This window comes from Mixophyes fleayi, chromosome 7 (genome assembly GCF_038048845.1).
Source record: "Mixophyes fleayi isolate aMixFle1 chromosome 7, aMixFle1.hap1, whole genome shotgun sequence".
Classification (NCBI taxonomy): Eukaryota; Metazoa; Chordata; class Amphibia; order Anura; family Limnodynastidae; genus Mixophyes; species Mixophyes fleayi.
This window is the reverse complement of record NC_134408.1, coordinates 22,991,417-23,019,319: the sequence shown is the minus strand read 5'-3', so window position 1 is coordinate 23,019,319 and position 27,903 is coordinate 22,991,417. Positions and strand designations below refer to the sequence as shown.

The 27,903-nt window shown below is 42.0% G+C and overlaps 1 protein-coding gene across 1 annotated transcript in view; it reads right to left on the bottom strand.

Annotated features, from left to right (window-relative positions):
- GRID2IP (Grid2 interacting protein) overlaps nucleotides 1–27,903 on the bottom strand; it is a 77,758-nt gene that overhangs the window by 27,315 nt on the left and 22,540 nt on the right. The window contains exons 4-7 of the mRNA XM_075179343.1: nucleotides 5,808–6,059; nucleotides 2,729–2,814; nucleotides 889–958; nucleotides 68–162 (exon numbers count right to left, since the gene is read on the bottom strand). Of these exons, the coding sequence (XP_075035444.1) occupies nucleotides 68–162; nucleotides 889–958; nucleotides 2,729–2,814; nucleotides 5,808–6,059 (503 nt within the window). The remainder of the gene's footprint in view (nucleotides 1–67; nucleotides 163–888; nucleotides 959–2,728; nucleotides 2,815–5,807; nucleotides 6,060–27,903) is intronic.

Here is a 27,903-nt window from a genome sequence, read left to right as displayed (position 1 = left end):
TGCATTTCAATATTTCAGCTGACATGATGACCATAAACGGACTCAGTGAGCGGGCGTTTAATCTCACCTGCGCAGTAAGACACGCTGCCGGCCTCCACCACTAACGTTGGCATGGCCCCGCTGCCCTGCAGCATGCAGACCACCTTTTCATGGCAGCAATTTCTAACAGAGGGAGGAAAATATAAAGAATATAATAGTGGGACTCAATTGCTGGTTTGTTTGATACAGTAAAAATAAAATGTCATGAAAGGGTTCTCTATATGTGGTATCCAAAACTGGCAGCCCCGCATCTGAACAGCACAATCTACATCATAAGATCTCCAACTCCGGACAGCCTCTAAACTCTAATTAGCTGCTAGAACCGCTCGGACATTATAACAGTCAGCCTTGACCAATGAGATCATGTTAAGAGACTTCCTACAGAACAGCTGAGCAGGGTGGGCAGAGCACCCCACAGTGGGGTAAATTACCTCTCTCTTCTTATGGAATTGTTCTCTTAATGGTTCTTGTACTTTATACAGTTAACTTTTAACACTATAATATGGGCCTGGCACATTCATATCTAGGATGATATCTGAATTCTGGTGTAATTTCTCAGCACAAGCCGAATGATGTCACCGAGGTATGAGGCACACAGTGTATGTGTACCTCAGGCATCAGTGTTACCATTACCAAGCGAAGTGATAGGATATAACTTGTACATTATAACCTGGCTCTAATCAAGGCTAGAAATGAGTAACGATGTATCCTGCCATTACAGAAATATAATGGGTATTTACAAAGTTAGCGACTAAATATAATTTCTTGCTTTGCAGCTGCATTCACTGTGAATATATTAGACTTATATCTGTCATCATTATGTCACTAGCAATGTGTTATCCTCCTCACCTCATGTCCAAACCATTCAGAAACAATATTCTGTCTCCAGCTTGGAGCCCGGCTACCTCTGCAGGACTGCCTGAAAGAGATAAGTCACGTCTGACACTAAATACTCAGCACAATATATAGTCTGTCTAGTGTTATATACCAGTTATAGCACAATACATAGTCTGTCTAGTGTTATATACCAGTTATAGCACATTACAGTCTGTCTAGTGTTATATACTAGTTATATTACATAATCTGTCTAGCGTTATATACTAGTTATAGCACATTACATAGTCTGTCTAGTGTTATATACAAGTTATAGCCCAATATATAGTCTGTCTAGTGTTATATACTAGTTATAGCACATTACATAGTCTGTATAGTGTTATATACTAGCTATATTACATTACATAGTCTGTCTAGCGTTATATACTAGTTATAGCACATTACATAATCTGTCTAGTGTTATATACTAGCTATATTACATTACATAATCTGTCTAGCGTTATATACTAGTTATAGCACATTACATAGTCTGTATAGTGTTATATAATAGCTATATTACATTACATAGTCTGTCTAGCGTTATATACTAGTTATAGCACATTACATAGTCTGTCTAGTGTTATATACCAGTTATAGCACATTACATAGTCTGTCTAGCGTTATATACTAGTTATAGCACATTACATAATCTGTCTAGTGTTATATACTAGCTAAATTACATAGTCTGTCTAGCGTTATATACTAGTTATAGCACATTACATAGTCTGTCTAGTGTTATATACTAGTTATAGCACATTACATTTGCATGTCTAGTGTTATATACTAGCTATATTACATTACATAGTCTGTCTAGCGTTATATACTAGTTATAGCACATTACATAGTCTGTCTAGTGTTATATACCAGTTATAGCACATTACATAGTCTGTCTAGCGTTATATACTAGTTATAGCACATTACATAGTCTGTCTAGTGTTATATACTAGCTATATTACATTACATAATCTGTCTAGCGTTATATACTAGTTATAGCACAATACATAGTCTGCATAGTGATATAAATATATGAGCTATAGCTATAGCTATAGGGGGTGGAAAATAATTGCAATAGACTTGTTCTCAGAGCCAGAAGGGTCTCAATCTGTGGGTTAGTGATAGCAGTTCATTACATAACTGCAAATAACAAATGTACCAATACCAAATCTAAACATAACAAGATTTTCAAAAGCAGTGATGTCATAAAAGTGGGATAGATCTAATTTCTGAGTGTGACCAAATGGCCCAGAAAGCAAACTAGGCTAGTGCCCTGGGTCTGGAGCCATTGGGGGGAAGCACTAGTCTTGATAAAATTGCTTTATTTCTTCCAGTAAGTTTCCATCCTCCTCCAGTCTCTCAGCACCAATTCAATTTATTCAGAATGGTAATGGCCATTATAATTCGCTTTACCTTAATTTCCATATCACATTTTATCATTAACGGTCGCTAGCTCTCTTCTGCCACAAGCAGTCACTTAGCAACACAGTGTTATGGTAGAATGTGATTAGAACACAAATTTCTCACTTCTTTAAAAATAACCAACTCAAACTCCTGCTTAGCAAATCCAATTCTACAAGGGAATTCCAAACACTTAAGTCAAAATATCATTACATCCTTCTGGAGAAGCGACCGGAGACAAATTAATGACATGTATTTCGTCTATTTACGGAACAGACTTTTTTATTCCATTGCAAGGAGAGATGTCTCAGCAATGACCGTGACTGATTTGCTCAACTTTATAAGTTGATAAACATATATTGTTTTATAATCCTATGACAATTTATTAGGTACTAGTTATAATGATGGTGGAATACTGTACCTGGAAGAACAGACTCAATCCATACTGGGGCATTACCCCGTAATGTGAACCCAAAACTGCTACTGCCCTTGCACACCCGCACTGTCCTGCAATACAAGAGACACAATCAGATGACAAAATCCATGGATATTAAAAGAGTGGAATAATAATGTTACTTTAACAACACAGCCCTAAGGGAATCCCTACAACTTCCATTTACAAAAAACATACAGTATAACATTTCTCAATCATTTGTTTTTACTGTGCAGTACACATAACAGTCACCAGGGGGTGCCACTTGCAATCAAGAGATCTTATTCACCTTATTCAAAAATCTATACTTTATCTATTAATCCACATTATAACGATTTATAATGAGAAGATCATAATCCACTATGTTGTGTCATATATATGTAGGAGTTTAGAATCAACATTTGCTAAGAAGTCCAAGATGTTTTAACTCCTAACAAAGACATTTAAAGTGGACCTGACACCTACACATATTGGAGGCAGCCATTTTGTGGTCTGGGCATATTTTAAGCTTATAAAGTTACAAGAAACTAGTAAACTAATAGGTTACTATTATCATCAATATTGGTTCACAGTACAACATGGCTGCCTCAGGCCTCACTTATACCACTAGTTCTTAGTGAATGAATAGTCTGTATTCTAAGGAATATGGGTCCAGGCTACAACATGGCTGCCTCAGGCCTCACTGATTTCACTAGTTCCTAGTAAAGCAATAGTCTGCATTCTCAGGAATATTGGTTCAGGCTACAATATGGCTGCCTCAGGTCTCACTGATGCCACTAGTTCCTAGTGAACGAATAGTCTGTATTCTCAGGAATATTGGTTCAGGCTACAATATGGCTGCCTCAGGTCTCACTGATGCCACTAGTTCCTAGTGAACGAATAATCTGCATTCTCAGGAATATTGGTTCAGGCTACAATATGGCTGCCTCAGGCCTCACTGATGCCACTAGTTCCCAGCGAACTAATAGTCTGCATTCTCAGAAGTATTGGTTCAGGCTACAATATGGCTGCCTCAGGTCTCACTGATGCCACTAGTTCCTAGTGAACGAATAGTCTGTATTCTCAGGAATATTGGTTCAGGCTACAACATGGCTGCCTCAGGCCTCACTGATGCCACTAGTTCCCAGCGAACTAATAATCTGCATTCTCAGGAATATTGGTTCAGGCTACAATATGGCTGCCTCAGGCCTCACTGATGCCACTAGTTCCCAGCGAACTAATAATCTGCATTCTCAGGAATATTGGTTCAGGCTACAACATGGCTGCCTCAGGCCTCACTGATGCCACTAGTTCCCAGCGAACTAATAGTCTGTATTCTCAGGAATATTGGTTCAGGCTACAATATGGCTGCCTCAGGCCTCACTGATGCCACTAGTTCCTAGTGAACGAATAGTCTGTATTCTCAGGAATATTGGTTCAGGCTACAATATGGCTGCCTCAGGTCTCACTGATGCCACTAGTTCCTAGTGAACGAATAGTCTGTATTCTCAGGAATATTGGTTCAGGCTACAACATGGCTGCCTCAGGTCTCACTTATACCACTAGTTCCCAGCGAACTAATAGTCTGCATTCTCAGAAGTATTGGTTCAGGCTACAATATGGCTGCCTCAGGTCTCACTGATGCCACTAGTTCCCAGCGAACTAATAATCTGCATTCTCAGGAATATTGGTTCAGGCTACAATATGGCTGCCTCAGGCCTCACTGATGCCACTAGTTCCTAGTGAACGAATAGTCTGTATTCTCAGGAATATTGGTTCAGGCTACAATATGGCTGCCTCAGGTCTCACTGATGCCACTAGTTCCCAGCGAACTAATAATCTGCATTCTCAGGAATATTGGTTCAGGCTACAATATGGCTGCCTCAGGCCTCACTGATGCCACTAGTTCCTAGTGAACGAATAGTCTGTATTCTCAGGAATATTGGTTCAGGCTACAATATGGCTGCCTCAGGTCTCACTGATGCCACTAGTTCCCAGCGAACTAATAATCTGCATTCTCAGGAATATTGGTTCAGGCTACAATATGGCTGCCTCAGGTCTCACTGATGCCACTAGTTCTCAGCGAACTAATAGTCTGCATTCTCAGGAATATTGGTTCAAGCTACAATATGGCTGCCTCAGGCCTCACTTAATCCACTAGTTCCTAGTGAACTAATAGTCTGCATTCTCAGGAATATTGGTTCAGGCTACAATATGGCTCCCTTAGGCCTCACTGATGCCACTAGTTCCTAGTGAACGAATAGTCTGTATTCTCAGGAATATTGGTTCAGGCTACAACATGGCTGCCTCAGGTCTCACTTATACCACTAGTTCCCAGCGAACTAATAGTCTGCATTCTCAGAAGTATTGGTTCAGGCTACAATATGGCTGCCTCAGGTCTCACTGATGCCACTAGTTCCCAGCGAACTAATAATCTGCATTCTCAGGAATATTGGTTCAGGCTACAATATGGCTGCCTCAGGCCTCACTGATGCCACTAGTTCCTAGTGAACGAATAGTCTGTATTCTCAGGAATATTGGTTCAGGCTACAATATGGCTGCCTCAGGTCTCACTGATGCCACTAGTTCCCAGCGAACTAATAATCTGCATTCTCAGGAATATTGGTTCAGGCTACAATATGGCTGCCTCAGGCCTCACTGATGCCACTAGTTCCTAGTGAACGAATAGTCTGTATTCTCAGGAATATTGGTTCAGGCTACAATATGGCTGCCTCAGGCCTCACTGATGCCACTAGTTCCCAGCGAACTAATAATCTGCATTCTCAGGAATATTGGTTCAGGCTACAATATGGCTGCCTCAGGTCTCACTGATGCCACTAGTTCTCAGCGAACTAATAGTCTGCATTCTCAGGAATATTGGTTCAAGCTACAATATGGCTGCCTCAGGCCTCACTTAATCCACTAGTTCCTAGTGAACGAATAGTCTGTATTCTCAGGAATATTGGTTCAGGCTACAATATGGCTGCTTCAGGCCTCACTGATGCCACTAGTTCCTAGTGAACTAATAGTCTGTATTCTAAAGAATATGGGTTCAGGCTACAACATGGCAACAAGTCACGGGGTTCACCTGTGTGGCTTCCCAGTGCTCCCAGTGCCAGCAACAAGAGAGCTGCTCTTTTTCAGTCCCCTGCCCAGCTCGTCCTGGCACTGTGGCATGGAAGCTGCCTTAGTAGACACCAGCAGCCTTTCATGGTGGTCCTCACTCCGACTCCTCCGCAGGCGATTGCTGCGCTCACTCCTGGATCGACAGATCTTACTGATGAGACTCTGGGACACGACATGGTCAAAACGCTGCCGGTGCTTCTTGGGGATAAATATTCTGCCGGATAACAAATTAGATAATACATTTTAGAATTATGTCCATGTACAAATGATAATCAATAAGCACAATGATGCCACTGGTTGATAAATAAGCTGCATTTCCACAAAATGGCTAATTCCACTGTGTGCAGACAATGGGTAGGTGCAGCTTAATAACAATACAAGCGGCCAGGTGTCAGAGCAATGATGACTGGAAGCTTCTTTGTTTACTTCTGTGGTAAATGTGGTTCAGTTCAATGACATCTAGACATCTGTCTAGCTTCAGATGGCTGAATTGTGAGAAAATAAATGGCTTCTTTCTCAATTGTATGTACTGTGAGGTTACTTTACTTTTTCTGTATGTTAGGAAGTATTTTTCCATAGCCTAGATATGTTCAAAATGGTTTAATCAATTTTTTGGCCTTCCATACAGAATATCTGTTAATTTACTCACTGATGCCCCTTCCAAGCAATGTACAACTTGCTTCATCCAAAGAATCAATCCCTTCACTGACCTCATTCTCTGTCAAACAATCTACCCCTTCTGTCATTCCCATACCAAGGCTCACGACTTACCTTAGTCCTGATCAAAAAAGTTCCTCTATCCTCAAGTAACAAAGGAACTACTCTCACCAACTGATATACATTTTCCTATTGCTTCCACCATCCACCGATTCCCTCATCACTTCATCCAAGCAACCTACAACGTTCCCCTGAACCCATTCAAACAAATATCATATCACTTTATATCACTAACACAACTGAATTAATGTACCATACATTTTTTATACTTAAGTCTTTTCTACTATCGTCACCATCAAACATGAGATCCACTGCTACACTCATCTTCTACCCAAAATGAACTACAATATTCCTCATCCACCAACTACTTATCCATCCATTTTTCTCATCCTCCTTCCAAGAATCTACCACTTCTATCACTCTCAGGCGACTAATCTACCCATTCGCTCTTCCTTGATCCTACATTCTAACACTTCTCTCATTCCTGAACTATCAATCTCTTCTATTTCCTCATCTACAATCTACCACTTCTCTCTTTCCTCGGCTAATAATCTATCCATTTCCTTATCCTTTGTCCAACCATCTACAACTACTCTCACCCTCTGACTACAAAATTATCCATTTCCTCATCCTCAATCCTACAATTTTCCCCTTCTCTCATCCCAACTACAATTCTATCCATTTGCTCATCCTCTGTCAACAATCTACCCCTTCTCTCATCCTCAAACTACTAATATATCTATATTCTTATTCTCTACCCAACAATCTACCCCTTCTCTGATCCCTGGACAGCTATTATATTCCTCAAAGTCTATCCAACAATCTACCACTTCTCATATCATCACATTACTATTTTATCCATTTCCTCATACTCTATCCACAAATCTACCCCATCTCTCCTCCCCAGACTACTAATCTACCAATTTATCATCCTCTCTCCAACAATCAAACACTTTTCTCAGTCTCAAACTACAAATCTATCCATTAATATTATTATTAGCCTTTATTTATAGGAGGCCAGCACTGTACAGAAGCAGATCTAGGACCATACAGTGTAAAACAGTACCGAACATTAAACAAAAGATACCAGGGGGTAAATGTATCAAGCTGAGAGTTTTTCGGCAGGTTTTAAAAACCAATCAGATTCTAGCTATCATTTATTTAGTACATTCTACAAAATGACAGCTAGAATCTGATTGGTTGCTATAGGCAACATCTCCACTTTTGAAACCCGCTGGAAAACTCTCAGCTTGATACATTTACCCCCAGGACTTCCAACACTCCAAACATAGCTTGCACAGTGAAATTGGAGCAGAAGAATAGATAAAGAGAAAAGAGGGCCCTGCTCGTAAGAGCATCCTAAAGCAGCGGGTCTCAACCTGTGGGTCGCGACCCCTTTGGGGGTCGAACGACCGTTTCACAGGGGTCGCCTAAGACCATCGGAAAACACATATTTCCGATGGTCTTAGGAACCGAGACACCGCTCCTCTATCCGTCTTCAGGCGGGTCCGCCCACATGCAGATACACCCACACACAAGTACCCGGCGTGATGACATCATCGCGCCAACCCCATCACATACACCCAGTACAAATACAGGTGTATGTGACAGGGTTGGCGACATAATGTACTTATGCGGACCAGTCACACATGTGTAGAGAGCAGCAGTATTGGAGGTAAAACGACACTTCATGAATTATAATTACTGGGCAAATGTAAAATCATCAACTACTGCAAAAAAAATATATGCTGATCGGTCTTTTTATATTCAGCTATGGTTGATGTGAATACTGCCCCCTTGTGATAGTAACAGGTATGTAAAAAAAACAACACAGAGAATAGTAATCATAGGAAACTTTAATGAACTGTATTAACTGAACTGTGGCATGTATCATCTTTTGTATTATTAAAGCTATTGTTATATATTATTTTCATTAGCAAACCATCCCATGACATGATATTTTATTTTTAATTATTATTATATTTTATTTTTACGCATACTGTCGCAAAATGTAGCAATGTAGTTCACTGTTGTTATATTAAGACTGTTACCCATACTGCACCATGCTTCAAGACAAAATTTAATTTATTTGCAATTAGAAATAACAGATGACTTTTGAGTGCCAGTTTGAAGAAGCACAAGTTAGGGGACAGTCGGATGGAGCTTGGGAGGTCGTTTCAATGGAGAGGGACGGCCCGGGAGAAATCTTGGGGATTAAGTGATCAGGGTGGAGGAAAGGCGACGTTCATTGGCTGATCGCAAAGAACGGGATGGAATGTGAATGGAGAGGAGGTTAGAGATTAAGGGGCAGTAGAGTGGAAGAGGGCCTTGTAGTTGAGGGTGAGGAGTTTGAAAAGTATTCTGTAGGGGAATGGGAGCCAGTGTAGGTTGAGGCATAGCGGTGAGGCAGAAGAGGAGCTGTGGGAGAGGAAAATGAGTATAATTAAGATATGTTTTAAGGAAACAGCGCTCCTCAGTAGGGTGTTGGGGAGGGATGTTGGAATGCAGCTCTATATACCCTAATGAAGGTAGACTGTGACCTTCACAGCATAGAATAAGAAGAGCCCCTTTGAGTATAGACCTAAGGGGGGGTGAGATGGGAGAGGGGAAGGCCAGTGAGGAGAAGTTTTTTGGTGGCATCCTGGGATAGGAAGGGCTGGATGTGGGCGATATTGCGGAGTTAGAAGCTACAAGATTGGGCGAGAAATTGAATGTGGGGGTAAAAGAGAGAAAGGAGTTGAGGGTGGTGCCCAGGCAGTAGAGTTGAGGAATTAGATGGTGGTGTTGATGAAACTGATAGAGAGCTCGAAATGGGAAGAATATCTAGAAGGAGGGAAGACGATAGGCTCAGTTTCAGCAATGTTAGTTTTCAGAAAGTGAAGATATCCAAGAGAAGGTGGCAGAAAGACGGTCAGATACATGAGAGAGAAGGGGGTGGGAGAGATCAGGAGCAGAGAGGTATAGTTGAATGTCATTGGTGTACAGGTGATATTGGAGACCAAAGGAAGTGATTAGATGACCCAGGGAGGTAGTGTACAGCAAACAAAATTAGTGGGCCAAGAATCGGGCCCTAAGGAACTCCTACAGGGAGAGTGGCGGGGGGATGTTTTCTCATCTTCTATCCAACAATCTACCCCTTATTTCATTACCCCAACTACTAATCTATCCAGGTAATAGACTACACAGATAGTACTTTGTCTAAAATTGAACTGACGACCCCAGAGTTGGGAGATATTAACGCTAATCACTATGCCACACTATGTCGCATCCAAAAATCTACCTCTTCTCTCATCCCCGGACTACTCATCTATCCATTTCCTCATCCTCTATCCAACAATCTACCTCTTCTCTCATCCCCGGACTACTCATCTATCCATGTCCTCATCCTCTATCCCACAATCTACCTCTTGTCTCATCCTCAGACTACTCATCTATCCATATCCATATCCTCTAGAGACTATGCTTCTGCTAGTGTGTACCAAGCAGTGCAAGTATGACCTTGTCAAGTGATAAAAAAAAGTTTGATGTGAGCATGTATATTCCAAGATATTTTTGGAATTTATTACAAATTGCTGAGTGTATGAAGCTAGATATAAAAGAATCATAACAAAGAATCCAGGAGGATTCTGCCCTAATATACTATTTATACTGTAATACATAGAATATCAACATTTAATAAGCTTAATAAATCAAGTTTATAAGTATATAAACATGTAAAATGGACAAACAAGCCTAAAATCAATTACAATCAACAACACAGATGCATTGTGAGAATAGTCTGCAACCTTTAACATGCACCAGGAACTTAATTTACGCAGTCAAGTGATCGACCACTTTTCTAATACCCCCAAGCAATATAAAGGTTATTTCAACTTAGCCCAGGTAATCCATCATAATCACCATTTATTTATATAGCGCCACTGATTCCACAGCACTGTACAGAGAACTCTCTCACATCAGTCCCTGCCCCATTGGAGCTCACAGTCTAAATCCCCTAACACACATACACAGACACACAGACTAGGGTCAATTTGTTAGCAGCCAATTAACCTACCAGTATGTTTTTGGGAGTGTGGGAGGAAACCGGAGCACCCGGAGGAAACCCACGCAAACACCGGGAGAACATACAAACTCCTCACAGATAAGGCCATGGTCAGGAATTGAACTCATGACCCCAGTGCTGTAAGGCAGAAGTGCTAACCACTTAGCCACCGTGCTGCACCACTTTTTATTTTAAAACTTTTCACCCAGGCAGAAAATCTCTTTATACTTCAGCACAACACTACTTTAACTATGATTCTCAAGATCAATAGTAACATCACAGATAGTGTATATTACATATAGTGATACAACATAACAGACTGGCATTCGGCCTGACTGAGTTTATTAGCAACGATGGCTTACTTCCTTCTGCCATTATCTTCTGTTTCATCTCCATCTGACTCTGCTACACCATTTAACTCCCAAACATTTAATTTGTACTCATCTCTTCTGCTGTCCGCTCCTCCCAACAGTGCAGACATTTCCACAGGGAGCCGAGGGAACGCTCAGAAGATTTGGCAGAGCTAGTCTCATCATATAATTATCCCAGCAGCGAGATAAAAGCCAGCTTGCAAGCACACGCATGCCATCGCTCAGCCCAGGCAGCATCTACAGTGTCTGCCACCTTGGTATTTTCAGATCAAAGAACACAAATGTCTCTCTCTTGAATACTGCAGGGTTCATGCAAAGTACAAATCTTGTGATTTGTTTTTGACAAGTTGTCATTTTGAACACAACCTCAAATCTGCTTTACATAACGCAACAGAAAAAGGCTCTATTTGATGGTTTAATAATTCCCCCCCCCCCCCCCTTTCCACGATATTAGTCTCTTTCGTTTCATCAGGATAGAATCCTAATCCCATGTCTATCCCAGGGCATATTTGGCGTCCCACACAAATCATTAAGCTCCCATTAAACACTTACCCTCAGCACTAATTGACGGATCGCCTTACATATGTACAGCTGCATATGCCTGGTAGCTAAACATATATTCCCATTTCACAAGTATTACGACCTCTGTAAAAAAATTCCGCTCATACAAATGCAGTATTGAAGAAATATTAACACCTCCTTTCTTCAGTTAACGAGAGGCAAGCAGTCGCAGCATTAACAAGTCATTATTACTCAGGAGGTGGCGAGATAGAAGCATTACACTGCCATTCAGATAATAGATGACTGTCTCTTAAAGTGGATACAATAGCAATGAATAAACATCTTACTTGTTAGAGTTTTAAAGCTTCATTTCCCAAACCACACATTATTTTCTAAGCGTCAATACAGATATCATATAAACTCAAAGTTCATAATTAACCTATAAAATTGGATCATCCGTCATGGATATTTGTAAGGCACCACAAAACACTAGTGGGTATAACAAACCATACATAACATAAATCATACAATAACAGAACTAGTACACAGTTGCTAAGGAAGGCGTGTACGTAAGACGGAGTCTAGAGAGGAAAGGTAATTATCCTATCTATCCAGAACTTGGTCAACTACTAGTTTATTAACCTCCCTAAAGATTTTAAGGTCATTGACATTATCTACTACCCAAAACATCATCTATTGTATAATTAAAAAGCAAACAAGAGTGGACTTAACATCTGCAATTAGAAAGAGTGCTCCAATTATTATTTTTTATTTGCTTTTAAGCATTTCCCCGCTATATAGTGGATTTGTGCATATTATGGAAACAAACGAAAAAAATAAATGAAAAAGTGCATGAAAAACCTACCGAAAATGTCTGGAAAAGCCGTGATGCTTGCCCATTTTCCTCCTGTACTCCTTGGTTATAGATGCTTCAGTTTGACATTAGGAGGCAACTGATTGACAAGCGTTGGACACCAACGGTTCAGAGTCAAGGTCACTCAGATCATTTTCCTAACTAGCTCTCTCCTTCTGTGTCTATGTCGCTGTCCGTGGTACTGAATCTACAAATCGTCCTCAGAGCTGATATCTTATCTGTCCCACGCGTCCTGCCCCTCCTTCACTCTTGCTGAAACCCCATGGGAAGCAGCTGTTAATGAGCTGGCTCTGAAACCTCAATCACAAAAGAAAGCCCACAGGAACTCGGCTAAGTCATTTCAGTAAATGGTGGGAAGGAGAGAGAAGGGGAGTTTACACATAGACAACTCTTATTAACTCATCTCATTTTCTTCAGTGTATCCAAACTCTTACATGTATCCGACTTACAAACCCAAGGTCTTTCTGTCATTATGGACCTTTAATGACCATTGGGTTAGCTTGAGAGGTGATTAGTTTGAGATGATATTAATATTAGGAGCATTTCTGTAAGAATTGCGGAGATCATTTCTCTGTGGGTAGAGGGTGATAATGTTCTTAAGTAAATATGAAATGGGATTTAAAGGAAACACTTTTAATAGCTAACTATATTGAAATTGAATCTTCCAAGGCTCAACTGCCCCATTGTCTGGTAATACACTAGATAAAAGGGCCTTACAGCCTGGGAAGCTTGCAATTATTTCTAATATAGGTGGTTATTAAAGCTAGCTGGAGGAAATATTCCGTACCCTCTCTAAGGGAATGGTTCAATAGAATAGGTCATGAAGTCATACAGGGATCATTGCCAAGGATTTACCAGCCTATGGTTCAGATGGCTAGATCTTAAAGACTCCGACAACTTGAAATCCCTAGCTAACCGTGTAGATGATGAGTCGTAGGGCAGAATGTCTAACCAAGGACAGACCTCACTCCTAGATTGGTTTGGACCTCATAAGTGTTCATCAAGGAGCATACCCCATTCACCGTGGACTCCCTTTCTACCTCACCCCCCCCCCCTTTACCCTTCCTTCCTAGTTTTGGTATCCCCTTCAGTTTTAAAATGACTCTATGTAGGCCAGTGTTGGCTAACCTGTGACACACCAGGTGTTGTGAAACTACAAGTCCCAGCATGCTTTGCCAATATATAGCAGCTTATTGCTGGAAGGGTATGCTGGGACTTGTAGTTTCACAACACCTGGAGTGTCACAGGTTAGCCAACACTGATGTAGGCCATAACTGCTTTTCCACTACATTTCTGTTTGCATTTGCCGAGATGGATAGGACTGAAATATCCCTTATCTTTTTCGATTTGCAAACTTGCTTGGATTGTTAATTGTGTCGATTCTCGGCATATGCTTTGCATTGTCTTATGTGTTTAATAATAAGAGATTACAAAAAATAAAGATATTAGCTTTTAATGACAGGATTTTACTCAAATAAATTCCCCAGTAATTAATACCTGTATTCCACTTTTTGTCAACTAGTCTTAATTTTTCTAAAAGTATGATCTAATGGGACAGTTTTGTAAGGCAGGCATGGAGAGTTAATTTTTAAAGTAAATTTTTTTTAACACCATCCAGAAAAACAATGGATTTTAGTATCAATCTATCATTGACAAGCTCACATCCTGTTAAGTTTAAGACAATATTGCAAAAACTAGTTAAATATCAGCAACATTCATCTAGGTATAGATGGTGACCCATAACACACTGGGTGCCTTTTACAAAGTAAGGGCAGTCAAGATATGGAATTCATTGCCAGGGAAGGTTGTGATGGCAGATTCAATAGATATGTTTAAGAAAGGATTAGACAAATTTTTAGCGGAAAGGTGTATCCAGGGATACGACCGTTAATTAAAATGTAGGATAGTAGTGGATATAGGGTAAAAATAGGACTGCAATATTGGGTCTGGGGGGATTTTCACAATTGAAACAGATTGGCGGTTGCTTACTCTGGATCAATTTCAAATATAAGTGCAGGATCGCAGGAGATTCAAAATAGGTTGAACTTGATGGACTGGTGTCTTTTTTCAACCTCATCAACTATGTTACAAATCACATCACAAAAAGCCTTGTTTGTTTTTTTTAATTGGAGCACTTGGGCGGCCTGTCCAGTGCACAAGGTGAGTGTTTAGTCTCCGCTCTAGAAAGACAAATTTGCGTACTAATGCGGCTAGGTTGTGTGGAGAGGGGGAAATCTCTGTAAAGGCACAATGTGCAAAATGCATCAACTTCACATGAAACGTCCAACCTCCGACCACTTTACTGCCACCACTGGGTTCATTATATTAAACTTTTTAGTTTTTCTGCTTAAATACTGCTCAGTGTAGCCTCGTTTATGGCTTAAATTAATCACAAGAGTGAGGGGACATCGGGACACTTTATTTCATATGGTAGTTTTGTGTGTGTGAAGCTTTTCATTGCATGCTAGGGGTGGACCTAGAAATGTCTTCCCACCACTGAAGAGAAACATGGCGGCACAGAATGGGACCTAGTAACACTATAGTAGGAGACCTGCAGTCCGCCAGCTCTGAGGCTTGTGGAAAATTCAAGTCCCTTTGCGGAGTGGGAGTGGCCGGGCACCTCTCTGCACAGCAAGGAACACCCCTAAAAATAGACCCTCTTCACCCCTTCATTTTAATAATGTACTCTTCTGCAACTGCCGCCATTTTTGCTCCACAAACCTACGACAGAAATCTAGTCATACTTAAACATATCAAGACACTTTTGCGCTTCGTAAATTTCCCTCTTTCTATTTATAAAGGATTTCCAGTGCCTTTACAGCGATGTTCCAAGGTGTAACTAACTAGTACCTACACGCAAAGGAGACGGTCATTTTATATAGTGACTTGCTGTATTTTCCATGAACATTGCATCTGCCCACAAAATGGCTGACGGATGCCTCGGTGATGTCACTGGTTCCAAGCGAATTAATAGGCTGCTTTCCACAAAATGGCTGCCCCCACTGTGTGTAGGTGACAGGTCCACTTAATAAAACCTGCTTAGACTCAGGGGTAGACTCTAAACAGACCTCCGTAAACAATCTCCAGAAAGCAGACATGACTGAACATAAGTCTCACATCTCTGAGGGCTGAGGGGGAGAATATTATCTGAAAACTGTGAAAAAACAACTTGTTACCTAAAAATAACAAGCTCTCCTGCCTGACCTCAATTCTGCTTCTAACGCAGCTCCTCTGGGGAGATTATACCAGCGTAAAACAAAACCTGGACACCATCCCAGATCTGAGATCCAGCAGACACAATCAGGCTGAGTATCTATGTCGCCCTCCCAGCTGAATCAATGAAATACATTCTCAATTCCCACCCAACCAACCAAACTTTAACTCATCGCTCACACACGTATTTTATAACAAAGGCCGAGGTTTGGACACAGGAGACTGAGAAGGGATTCTAGAATTAGTAATAATAGAGAGAGGTATGCTGTCCCTAAAATGTATTTATGATAAAGGTAATACACACACCTCAACAAATAGAATGGTGCCGATGCGGTTTATATGATGATGAAAAGTGGTAGTAACTCATTGTGCCATAACTTCTCTCCAAATATATGGAAACATGTACCCCTTACTGTAAATAATAAGGATATTGTGTCACTGCGGTATTCCAAGATGATATAAAGGTATAGATTATGTTTGCAGAGCAGATGGTTATGGTTAACAAAGAGTAAACTATGAATGCATAGAAATAATTATCTTTTTATGCACATAAACCGCAAGCTGTAATTAGGTATATAGCATCAGTGTTGTAACTACTTCAGCAAGTCTGTTAAAGTTGATGCCCAAAAGTTGATGCTAAAAATCGTGTCATTTGGCCCCGTCCTCCGTGGCGAAATGCAGTGAACTCTTCATCGAGCCGCGGGGCCAAAATAAAGCAAGTCGCATCCTATAGAATCCCCCGCCCAGGATCCGGGAGAAATACCTGCTCTCCCAGGGGGTTTAGGAGAACTACCCGAAATCCGGAGGAGTAAGCATTTACACTCAAAGAGATAGCTATTACTGTAAAGCAGTGCTCCGCAACTGGTGTGCCGCAGCAGGAGAAAAACCTGTTGCTGCCATTGTTGCCAATTTCCCTTATAACAAGCGGAATTGGGTTTGTTTTGTGTTTTTTCAAGTTGCGTTTTTTTCCCCAGGTAGCGGGTTATTGGGCAGGTTGCTTTAGGTACTGCCTAAAAGTCTGAGACACTCCGAAATTTCTGCCCCTGCTATCTCCCACGTATGTTCCTTTCCTAACTTCCTCTCCCACTGTACCCAGAAGTCCTGCCCACCTCCCTACTTATCCTTTCCCTGGGTATGGAGCTAGCACTGCCCCCTTCCTGTTTGCTGTAAGTATCCCGTTTTTGTGAGTTTAGGTTCATATAACTTACTCTCTTTTAACCACTGATCTCCGCCGTCTCTTCCCTCCAGTAGTCTCTTCCTATCTCTCCCACATTAACCGTAAACCTAAAGCACAAGAACATCGGCAAGCTGCGTCTCTCTCTGTCCCCAGGCTTAAAGTGCTAGCTCTTCAGAACAGGGACGTCTGCAGTCACTTCCTTTAGAACGCTTCATATTGTGCAATGGTGTGCCGAGGAATTCTGGAAGGGCTTAGGCGTGCCGAGGGTGAGAAAAGGTGGCGGGGCACTGCTGTAAAGGGTAATGACACTCATGTAAGTACAATAGGATTAGCTTTTCAAAATGTGTCTGTTCTCCTGGCATCATTATTTTTTTGTACTGAGCTGCATATGTCTGACACTAATTGCCCAAATAAATAAAAGTAAAATTGACAACTCGTAAGCGTTCACTTTGACTGCAGAACTCCACTAAGTGCTCTGTATTCCATCATAGAACACTTTCGAAAGGCACGAGGTCACACAAGTTGGCGGTGTCTGTTTCTTGTATACTAGACGTTAGCAAAACACACCAAAAACGAACAAGGTAAAATTATTATGAATAACATATCAACCTGAAATGTCCTTCATACAATTACACACATATATGGGTTATCTTCTATTCCAGCTATATGTTTGATGAGACTATGATACCTAGATTCTCGGGAGTATTATACAGAGGGGAGAGGCAGGTTACACAGCTATAATTGTGACTACCACAGTTCACCTTCGTGAGGATGCACTGTGCTACATTTCAAAGCAGATTGAACTGGAAAATCATTTATTGATTGACATGATATCCATTAACATCCTGGATGAAGGAAACTTTTCAATGAGAAAATGGAAAGTCAATATAGCACCTGAAAGTACAAATCTGCCAGATACTGGTTTTTTTTCGTTTTAAATACAGAGTTTCCCAGAATCGCTCAATGCATGTTTAAAGGGACAGGTTCATTTAGAACTGGAATGTGATTCATGGTCAACAGACAGGACATAGAGATCACTAAAACATATGTGGCATTTGTACAATAGTGTTAAGATCTTCTTGAAGATACACCTTACTACTCCTCCCTTCTTACGGCACTACAGTCTAACAATGTCATTGGGAGTCACGGTCTTAAAATATGGGGTTCAGTAAGTTTTATTGCTTAAGTTTTAATTAAATATAGTCCTTCCCTGCTCCTCATTCTTGGTGTTTCAGATACCTACAAATCAAGAACTGTGCTGATTCCCTGATTAGAGATAATCATACTTGCCAACTTTTCTTCGTTGGCTTCAGGGAGATCCCGGGGAAGGTGGGCATGCGGGGGCGGGGTTTGACGAATTGCATCATTTTTGCCCCGCCCCTAAACGATTGTCACAATTTTGGCCAATTGCAGCAGTGGGCGGGGCCAATATGACGCAATATTTGCGTCATTAAGCCCTGCCCCCTTATCTATTGTGGGGGCGAGAACTGGGAGGTTGCAATGCTCTCCCGGGAGGTCTCCCAGAAATGCGGGAGTCTCCCGGACAGTCTGGGAGAGTAGGCAACTATGCGTTAAAGAAAAGCAGCTAATAAATCTCTAGAGACTGAAGTGTCTTTTACATTTCTCCCTCTATTACTGAAGTCATGTTGTCTTAACTGTCAGTCTTTGATTAAATCTTGGTCTCCATGAAAATGGCCACCTCTATAGGCATCAATACATGGACATAGGACACAATTTCTGAACAGTGTCATTATGCCACAGATGGTGAATCCAACCACGTCTTGTACTGGCTCAGCATCAGGGAGAATGCCAGACTCTTCAGGGAGTGAGGGAGATCTCCCCTATTTCAGGGAGTTTCCCTGACATTCAGGGAGAGTTGGCAAGTATGGAGATAATAAAACTCTCCAGACAATTTACATTTTAGAATATATAGGTCTTCCCAGACCTTCTTCTAAAGGATCCATGTCCTGGGCTGAGGACCTACCTATAAGAGTTTACAATATATTGTACACACAAATGGGGAGATAGAGAGTGACAAAGACCCACAGTGCATTAACACACGAAAACAGGGTAGGGGCAAAAAAACCCCAGACACATGGGTACAGAGGAAGAGAGACACACAATGGGGGCCAAGGCATACATGGGAGAGAGGTACGCATACAACATTGAAGAAACATGTAGGGGAAGGTGATAGAGGCAGAAACAGGAAGGTGGGGGCTGAAGAGGCACACATACATGGGGGCAGGGGAAAATAGGATGAGTCTAGGACGATGGCCTGGCCTATGCGGGGCACAGTACTAGGCCAATGGAGGAAGCAGGGAGGGGGAAACGCATGCGGAATGTCTGTGAGAAACTGGACACCTCCCTTAAGTACGTTATTGACCATATACAGTCCCCTGTACTAGCCACACTAGTAAAGAAAACCTCTGAGGTTCCTTTAAAACTCACCTGCCAATGCAGCATAATACACTGTGCTATTTTGTGTCGCTTGAGATGAGATAATATGGCCTGATCTAATTATGTGTTATCCTATTTCGTCAAGCTAGGAGATTTATTGCAAACAGTGGGCAATCAGTGTCATAGCGGGCTATCCAATACGGTTATGTTATTGTGTCTGGGATACCAGAATTTTATGTATCATTATTAAGATGTTCTGTCTTCATGACACCAGTGGCTCTGGCTGGGAGTTGTAGTCCCACCACAGCTGAAGAGTGACAGATGGCCTAACCTGTGCTCAGCAGGAGCTGACTTAAACAGCATATGTATGCCTAGAAAGCTTGTTCTGAAAGAGGTGACATCCCAGCGGCCTATGGTTTATCTTATGATGTAGAACAAGCTCAGACAGAGGGCGTTAATGAATATTACACTGACAGTCGCTGCAGTAACTGCCTTAAAGGGATGCTCACGCGTTACACACAACTTGTGTTTCTAGGGAGACACATTTTATGCCTCAATAAATGTGTAACATAAATCAGTTTCCTTCAATAAATGAGAATGGTCACCTGTACACAGCGGAGGAAACCATTTGTGGGCTGAACCAATATTCATCCTATCCATTCACTAGGGTCCAGGGCCACCAATGAGGAATAAGGCCCTTTGTTCTACTGAACTGACAGTTTGCATTCTCACTCTACAACATGGCTGCCTACACAGCTTGTAGGGGGGAGGGGCACGACAACACGATTTGTGTCATCACAGCTCCGCCCCCAGTGCGCAGTAAAGCTTTAAATTGTACCATCAAGTCCCCGCCCCCTACCCACTTCAGAAGAAAGTGAAGCGGGATCCGGGAGGGTGGCTTAATCTGACGGGAGTGCTCCCCGAAATTCGGCAGAGTAGGCAAGAGTGAAATGATTTAATACCATAATGCCAGTGTCACAACGTGCAATAACACCTTGAAACCAATAATATATACCAGATTTGAACGGCCCAGTGCTGGCCGCACAGTCAGATCCTGCCGTTCGCCCCAAATCATCAAAAGTTTAAATAAGCAATTTTTCATTTTGTGCACACAAACTAATGCGAGGACTATTTTGTCAAAAATGTCCATACAGAGCGACAAAATATTTCCTGTGTGCGGCCAGCTTTAGTCTGATTAAAACAGTTCTGAACGGTCGCTGTACAAAACCGCACATTTGTGTTACTTGTACTATGGCATTGAATAATCCTTAAAATGTGGCAAATATCCCATCCTTTATTTTTCTACAGCATAACAGCCAGCACGTGTCTGCTAAAGGGAGCAGCAAGGGTTAAATTCACCCAAAGAGCATACAGATCAATCCGCCTACGCTTTGATAGGAGAAAGGAAAGAACCCTTGCCCATTAATATAACACATATTGTACCAGGCTGCAGAAATGTCGCTGTGTTAGCAGGTTAGTTACTCTGTTGCCTGGCACAGCAGAGGTTAATTACAAGGATTGATGACTGGTGAGCTCCCAGAGATTGCAGTCTGTCTAAACACCTCCACATTTTCTCTTATCATAGACTCCCAGATGCAGTTTACACAACTTGGTAAATATTAAAAAAGGCAATATAGTGTTCAGTGCAGGTAAGTTACCTGTGGGTAAGAATCCATCAACTGATTCCCAAAATATAGACGTTATTAAATTACCCTGGCTATCAGGGACAGATTAAGGCCCTGGTACGGAGCAATTCTTCTGTTGGGGCCACCACTATATGGCCCTCAGCACATGCACTACCCCCCCTCCCTTCACAAATACTTCCATTGACTGAATATCTAATTGATGCTTTTGGGGGTGCAAAATTGTGACAGGGAGAGGTATAAACTGAAATTCATTTTAAAATATAAGAGAATAGATGTTCTCCAAAGTAAAAAGAAAACATGAAAATAATGTGGTAAGGTCATACTTGCCAACTCTCCCTGAATGTCAGGGAGACTCCCTGAAATAGGGGTGATCTCCCTCACTCCCTGAAGAGTCTGGCATTCTCCCTGATGCTGAGCCAGTACAAGACGTGGTTGGCTTTGCCATCTGTGGCATGATGACACAGTTCAGTTCAGAAATTGTGTCCTATGTCCATGTTTTGATGCCTATGGAGGTGGCCATTTTCATGGAGACCAAGGGGTATATTTACTAAACTGTGGGTTTGAGAAAGTGGAGATGTTGCCTGTAGCAACCAATCAGATTCTAGCTGTCATTTTGTAGATTGTACTAAATAAATGGCAGCTAAAATCTGATTGGTTGCTATAGGCGACAGCTCCACTTTTTCAAACCCGCAGTTTAGTAAATACAGCCCCAAGAATTAATCAAAGACTGACAGGTAAGACAACATGACTTCAGTAATGGAGACAAAAATGTAAAATAAACTTCAGTCTCTAGAGACTCATTAGCTGTTTTTCTTTAACGCATAGTTGCCTACTCTGCCGGAATGTTCGGGAAACTCCCGCATTTCTGGAAGACCTCCCGGGAGAGCAGGGCAACCTCCCGGTTCTCGCCCCCCGCAATAGATAAGTGGCAGGGGGGGTCTTAATGATGCAAATATCGCGTCATCTTAGCCCTGATGCGATTCGTCAAGCCCCGCCCTCGCGCACCCACCTACGCCGGTATATCCCTGAAGCCAACGAAGAAAAGTTGGCAAGTGTGGGTAAGGTCTTAATCATGACGTATTCCCATGGTAAAGGCTGAAGACATCCTTGGGCAGGCGCTTGTGGATAAGCGAACAGGAGTGACAAGGATAGCGACAGGTGCAAGTCTGACAGCCCCCTCTCCCTTCACATCTTCACCCTCAGTAACGCTCATCACGCCTCCGTTCTGCTACACAGTCCTGATTTTAGTGAAAACCAAATAAGGGACAAAAAAGCCTAGTTGAAAACACAGGAACATAAACATTGGTGGGGGTTGAGGGAAGCCGTACTTTAAATTTAGGACGAGTTTTTTTTATCTACCGCATATCTGCCAGGCATGGAAGACGAAGGGGCGCTACGTAATCAGGCCCCGAGTACTTTCCCCCTCCAAAACTTTCAAAATTAAAAAGTAAAAATACATGAAGGTAGAAGGGAAGATGAGATTTACAGGATGCAAAGTAAAGAAATGAAAGCATGGTTTCTTTATGGTCACTTGTAATATACTGAAATTCAGAATCACACTCTGACACCTGCAAGAATTGGAAGCATGGTTTTATAAACCCATCACTCTCTACATACACACAACAAGGCATATCTATAGGTCCCCCATCACAGCAATAATTGCTTATTCATCAAATAAATATTGCTGAGCGATACTGGCACATTGCGGTAAAAGTTAACTTACCGCTTTTCCGGTGGAGTTTCCTTAGATTTGCGCATGTGTGAGCTGACTTGTGCATACACAATGGAACTGAGAGCCCTGATTTGGGCTTAAGTTCCATGAATTGGAAAAAAAAATTGTTTCAAAATAGATCTCATTTATTTAATGATGAACAGGGGTCTTTGCTCTATTCATAAATATGCATTTGTATTATACTCTGAGTGATACAAAGACCACAGAAACAGACATGATAAAATACAGCCTATATACCCCCAAACCAATTAAACAGCATCCATCAATAATGTGAAATAGTCAGCATGTCCTCAAATACAGAACACATCCCAAATAAATATCATAGCAAAACAAAATGTGACGCAGATATACAACTGGCAGAAAATAAAAAAAACAAATGTTGTATTAGCAATGTAACTAACCAGGACTAACTGGGAACTACTTTCCACACACTAGTGCCCACTCTTCTGAAATGTGAATCGCTTATATAATGTAGTCTCCCCTAGTTCTACCATTTCATCACCCCATCACATCTTCCTCAGCTGTTATTTCAGTACTCCATCCCACTCCGCATTGTTATTCCATTTCATCAGACATCTCTCCCCTACTCATACCATGTGACCAGCCATTTCTCCCCTGGTCATACCACGTGGCCAACCATTTTTCCACTGGTCATACCACGTGACCTGTCATTTGTTCCCTGGTCATACCACTTGACAATTTCTCCCCTGGTCATACCACTTGACCATTTCTCCCCTGGTCATACCACGTGACCAACCATTTCTCCCCTAGTCATACCACGTAACCAACCATTTCTCCCCTAGTCATACCACGTGACCAACCATTTCTCCCCTAGTCATACCACGTGACCAGCCATTTCTCCCCTAGTGATACCATGTGACCAACCATTTCTCCCATAGTCATACCACGTAACCAACCATTTCTCCCTAGTCATACCCCGTGACCATTTCTCCCCTAGTCATACCACGTAACCATTTCTCCCCTAGTCATATCACGTGACCAGCCATTTCTCCCCTAGTCATACCACATGACCAACCATTTCTCCCCTAGTCACACCTTGTGACCAACCATTTCTCCCCTAGTGATACCATGTGACCAACCATTTCTCCCCTAGTGATACCATGTGACCAACCCTGATCTGAAGGAAGAGGTCAGAGGTACCAGCACAGGTACCCAGCAAGGGAGTGCACTAGCAGCAAGAAGGAAGCGGTTCCAGGTGCCTGTGAAGGAACCCCCTATAGTGTTACAGGGAGTGCATTTGGGAGAAAGAAAGTGGGCAGTGGCGAGGCAGGCCCAGCTAGTACCCAGCAAACGACAGGGAGACACAGGGGGTCCATCTGGTCACACTCAACCTGCTGCGTACTTACCAACTTTACAATATTTGATTCCGGGAGCCTGCGGGGGAGGTGGGCGTGGTGGGGGGGGGGGGGCTCCAAAGTGCACATCATTTTGTACCCGCCTCCCATGACATAATGATGCGAACTCGGGGCCGAATTGCGGCGTTTGGGACCTAATTCTGCCCACTTCACTAGGAAGTGGGCACTTCCTAGTGAAGTGGGCAGATCCGGGAGATTGCCACACTCTCCCGGGAGTCCGTGAGACTCTCGCAAAATGCGGGAGTCCCCCGGACATTCCGGGAGAGTTGGCAAGTATGCCCTACTGTGCAGTGTTATATTTCATCATGATAAGCATAGTATGAAGACAGGGAGGACTAGAAACATAAATGTCTCTCCATATAGGTGAATGTACCACTCCGTTCTTACAGAGACATCTTATTTATATGTAAACAGGAACTTAAATGTGAGTTCCAAACCTTGGCCATATACAGTCAGCCCATGTCATGGGGAAATCTTTAAGGTCACAGTTCATAATCAGCAGCTGTACAGAGGGAGAGAACACAACTGGGCAGCCGATGGTATCACACAGCACTATATACAGTGGACAAACAGGAGCAAACTTCTCTGAACAAACAGAAATGTTCAGCAAGTAAAGTGCTTTAAATAAATCCAGTTATTCTGCTGGGAGATGATTTATACTTTGGAAAATACACTGGTTCTCATTTGTTATTGTTCTACCAGAGGTAATACCTATTTTTTTCGCTGTAGAGTTCTTACCCCATGCCCATGTTAACTGTTACCCACAAATTATGCTTACACATGACAGTTAAACAGCAGTTAATGGACAGCTCCTAGGAATTGGGGTAGAGCTCTTTACTAGTTGGGGATCTGCGTATTTTCCTGTTCCCAGATGCCAAGAACAAGAGAGCAGAGGTAATCCCAGCTACAGTAGGAACATTACACGTCTATTGGTGGTTTGTAATATGTGCATAGTGCATCTGTCCTGTGTACCTGCAGAATTAATACTAATGTACATTAAACTAAGTGTTTGCACCTTTACTGGAGAATGCACTTCACATCATCTTACTCAGCATTTTCTGCTATTAAACAAAGTAACTTCTAAAGAGACCTATACTGACTGGTGCTGTTTTTAGCATCCATTGCTCTAGAATGAATGTTGCATTTTCTGTTCTAGCTAGCAAAGCACAAATACATGCAAGACCGATCCTAATCCATAGAGTTTTCAGTGCAGATCAATACAAATTTGTAAACTGACCGCATCACACTACAAGAAATGAAACAGTGCACGGCCTCATATTTATTTAATTTTTTTTAAAAAACCCTTAAAGTTTGAGATTATACATTAATATCAATTAGAATATTTTTATATAATGTAATTATTGAGCATTTTGGTCCAGCAATGAACAGATGACGGCTCTCAAGTGCATTCTGGCGCCCCCTAGTGCATTACTCTGTTCACACCTACCAAAGAAAAATGTATATATATGCAGAGCCAACAGAGTAATGCACAAGTGCATTATGCAGAGAAGAATTAACTGTACCAGCGTGAAAATAGACTGTTCCCAACAGCACTGTACAATAACATGACAGACACCAGGATGAACTCTCCACCAGCATGAACAGCCAATAAGAAGCGGTCAGCTGACCTGTACAACAAGAGCCTTGGTGTGCTCGGACAGACGATTGGATTGGCTCCCATGCCTGAGTTAAGCAGTACAGATAACAGGGTCGGGACAAGGACTAGGCAAAAATGGCAGCTGCCTTGGTTGCCACATCAATTATCACATACCACGTTATTGCAGTACAGCAAACATACAATTTTGCCATGGAAGCTCCAAAAGGAGTGCCATGGCTTGGCATCTTTACATTGATTGCCAAAACAGCTAATCCCGTCACTGGTTCAACTTTGTGGCTCTCCATCTGTGGCCGAATTAAAAATCCCATGATGCCTTGCTGGTCCCCAGCTGGCACGGCTTGCTGGAACTTTTAGTTCCACAACAGTTGACAGCCACAGGTCTCCTGGAATGGACTGTAAAACCTATAAAGAGATGCTCTTTGGAGCTACATGCCCCTTGGCCAGCTAAAGGGCTAAGAGGTAAATTGAAGCAGCAGAGAATTCAGGCACACTACAAGTACTTGCAGATCATTACATTACTCAGCCTCTGATGTCTATATTTGTATTCAACGAACACTTTGCTCAAAAGCTGATGAAATCCACAGGGTTCAGGAGAGAAATACGGCTGTAACAATTCCAACTCTCAACACTGCATGAAACCTTCTGGCACTTTCACTGTAATGGGCAGTAATTTGCCTGTGGGAACTGGGAACACCATTAGTAGCACCATGTAGGTAACAGGGCCCTAGAATCCAGTAACTGCAAATCTGTGTTCCATACTGAATCTCCAGGTTCTACTTATTGTCACTGAAAGTTTCCTAATCATAGCACGCTACAAATCCCTGATGGAATTAATGGGCTCTGTCACCTGTTGGAATGACAGTACAATAACAGATGGACTTCATATTATTTATACAGCCATCAATTTGCCAAATAGGCAAAGAAAGTAAATGTACTAATTACTGAATACAAGCACAAAGAACAAAACAAATGTTCAGCAGCACACAGAGTTTCGCAATCTCTGTAAATGATCATAACAAGCAATTATCATAAACACAGATTGGCAATGCTATGCCTCCACCTCAGCCTAGCAGATTTTAAAAGCAGAAGCTGATATTAGTCATTGACAATAATCACCTTTGTCCCCTTCTGCACCATTTCATCCCTGTAAATCCAACATCACAAATAACAAAAAAAAACATACTTAAGTGCAAAGATTCCGCAACACAGGTCATAAATCTGCATTTGTAGCAATTTCTTATATCTCTGCAGCTTCCACAACCCTTGCAGAAAAGTAGTTGGTGTCAAATTAAATCCTTGGTCTTCAGAGGCTTGCCTAAGCAGCTAGCACTCTAAAGCTAGTGTAGGTGCATGGAAGAGGGTGGGATAACAATTAATTTAATTTGGAAGGACTGCATGGGAAACTAATGTAATGAGACATATAAGAGGAATATTCACCCCCAGCAGCTCATCATGATCCAGCGGTGAGCATCCTCATGTAGAAAGCTCAGAGGTTCTCTGTGTGCGGTACCCACCGGCTGCCACCCTCCTCCTAATATCTCAGCTCAGCACAGCATCTGTTGGCGTCTGCAGGAGATGACTGCAGCCCAGATGAGATGGGGAATCTGCCAGTCTGTGTATGTGTGTGTGGGGAGGGAGGGGCGTCTGTGGAGAGAGACTTAGCCCCAGCTCGCTTCTCAGATATCAGATTTTAGTTTCCAGGCATCTTAGTAGGGGTGGGGGGGGGGTTCACTCCCACAGGAAAGGATCTAGAATCCTGATCACTAATCCAGTGGAAGATGGAAAGTGCTTGAGTCCTAAGTCCAGGGATGTGTCTACACCAAATGCAGAAATAATGAAGACCTGAACATTTAGCTGACATGGGTGCACATTAATCCTGTCCTATCAATAAATCTACAACAGGAACAGCACGATTTTTTATCTTTATGACGCTCCTGGTCTGTTTTTTTGTTCACAGCTAATGTGGAGACTCAAACAGTCTCCCAGTGAGAGGAGTTTATTCGTCATTTGTTAGTCACTAATATTTTATTATTTCTAAATTCTCCACGAATCCTATACTGTACTTAGTCAAATATAGAATGTTAATTGACTTCTGGAAAAGTAAGGATGATATATTTGCATGTTATAAACATGATTATCTTTTGGGTGCGGGGGAGTAATAGATTCATGCCACAATGTATAGAAAAAAAATAAAGTTTTTTTTACCTGTAATACCACTTTCATACTGCCGCCCCAGCAATATCCCAGGTTTTTCAAGCCGGGTTTTTGCCGGGGCTCGGAGCATCCCAGCTCAGAAACACCATTCATACTGCACCTCGGACCCGGGAATTTCCCGGGTTGACCCCATTCATACTGCACAAGTCTGTGCCCTGGCAATTTGTGGGAGTCATCACC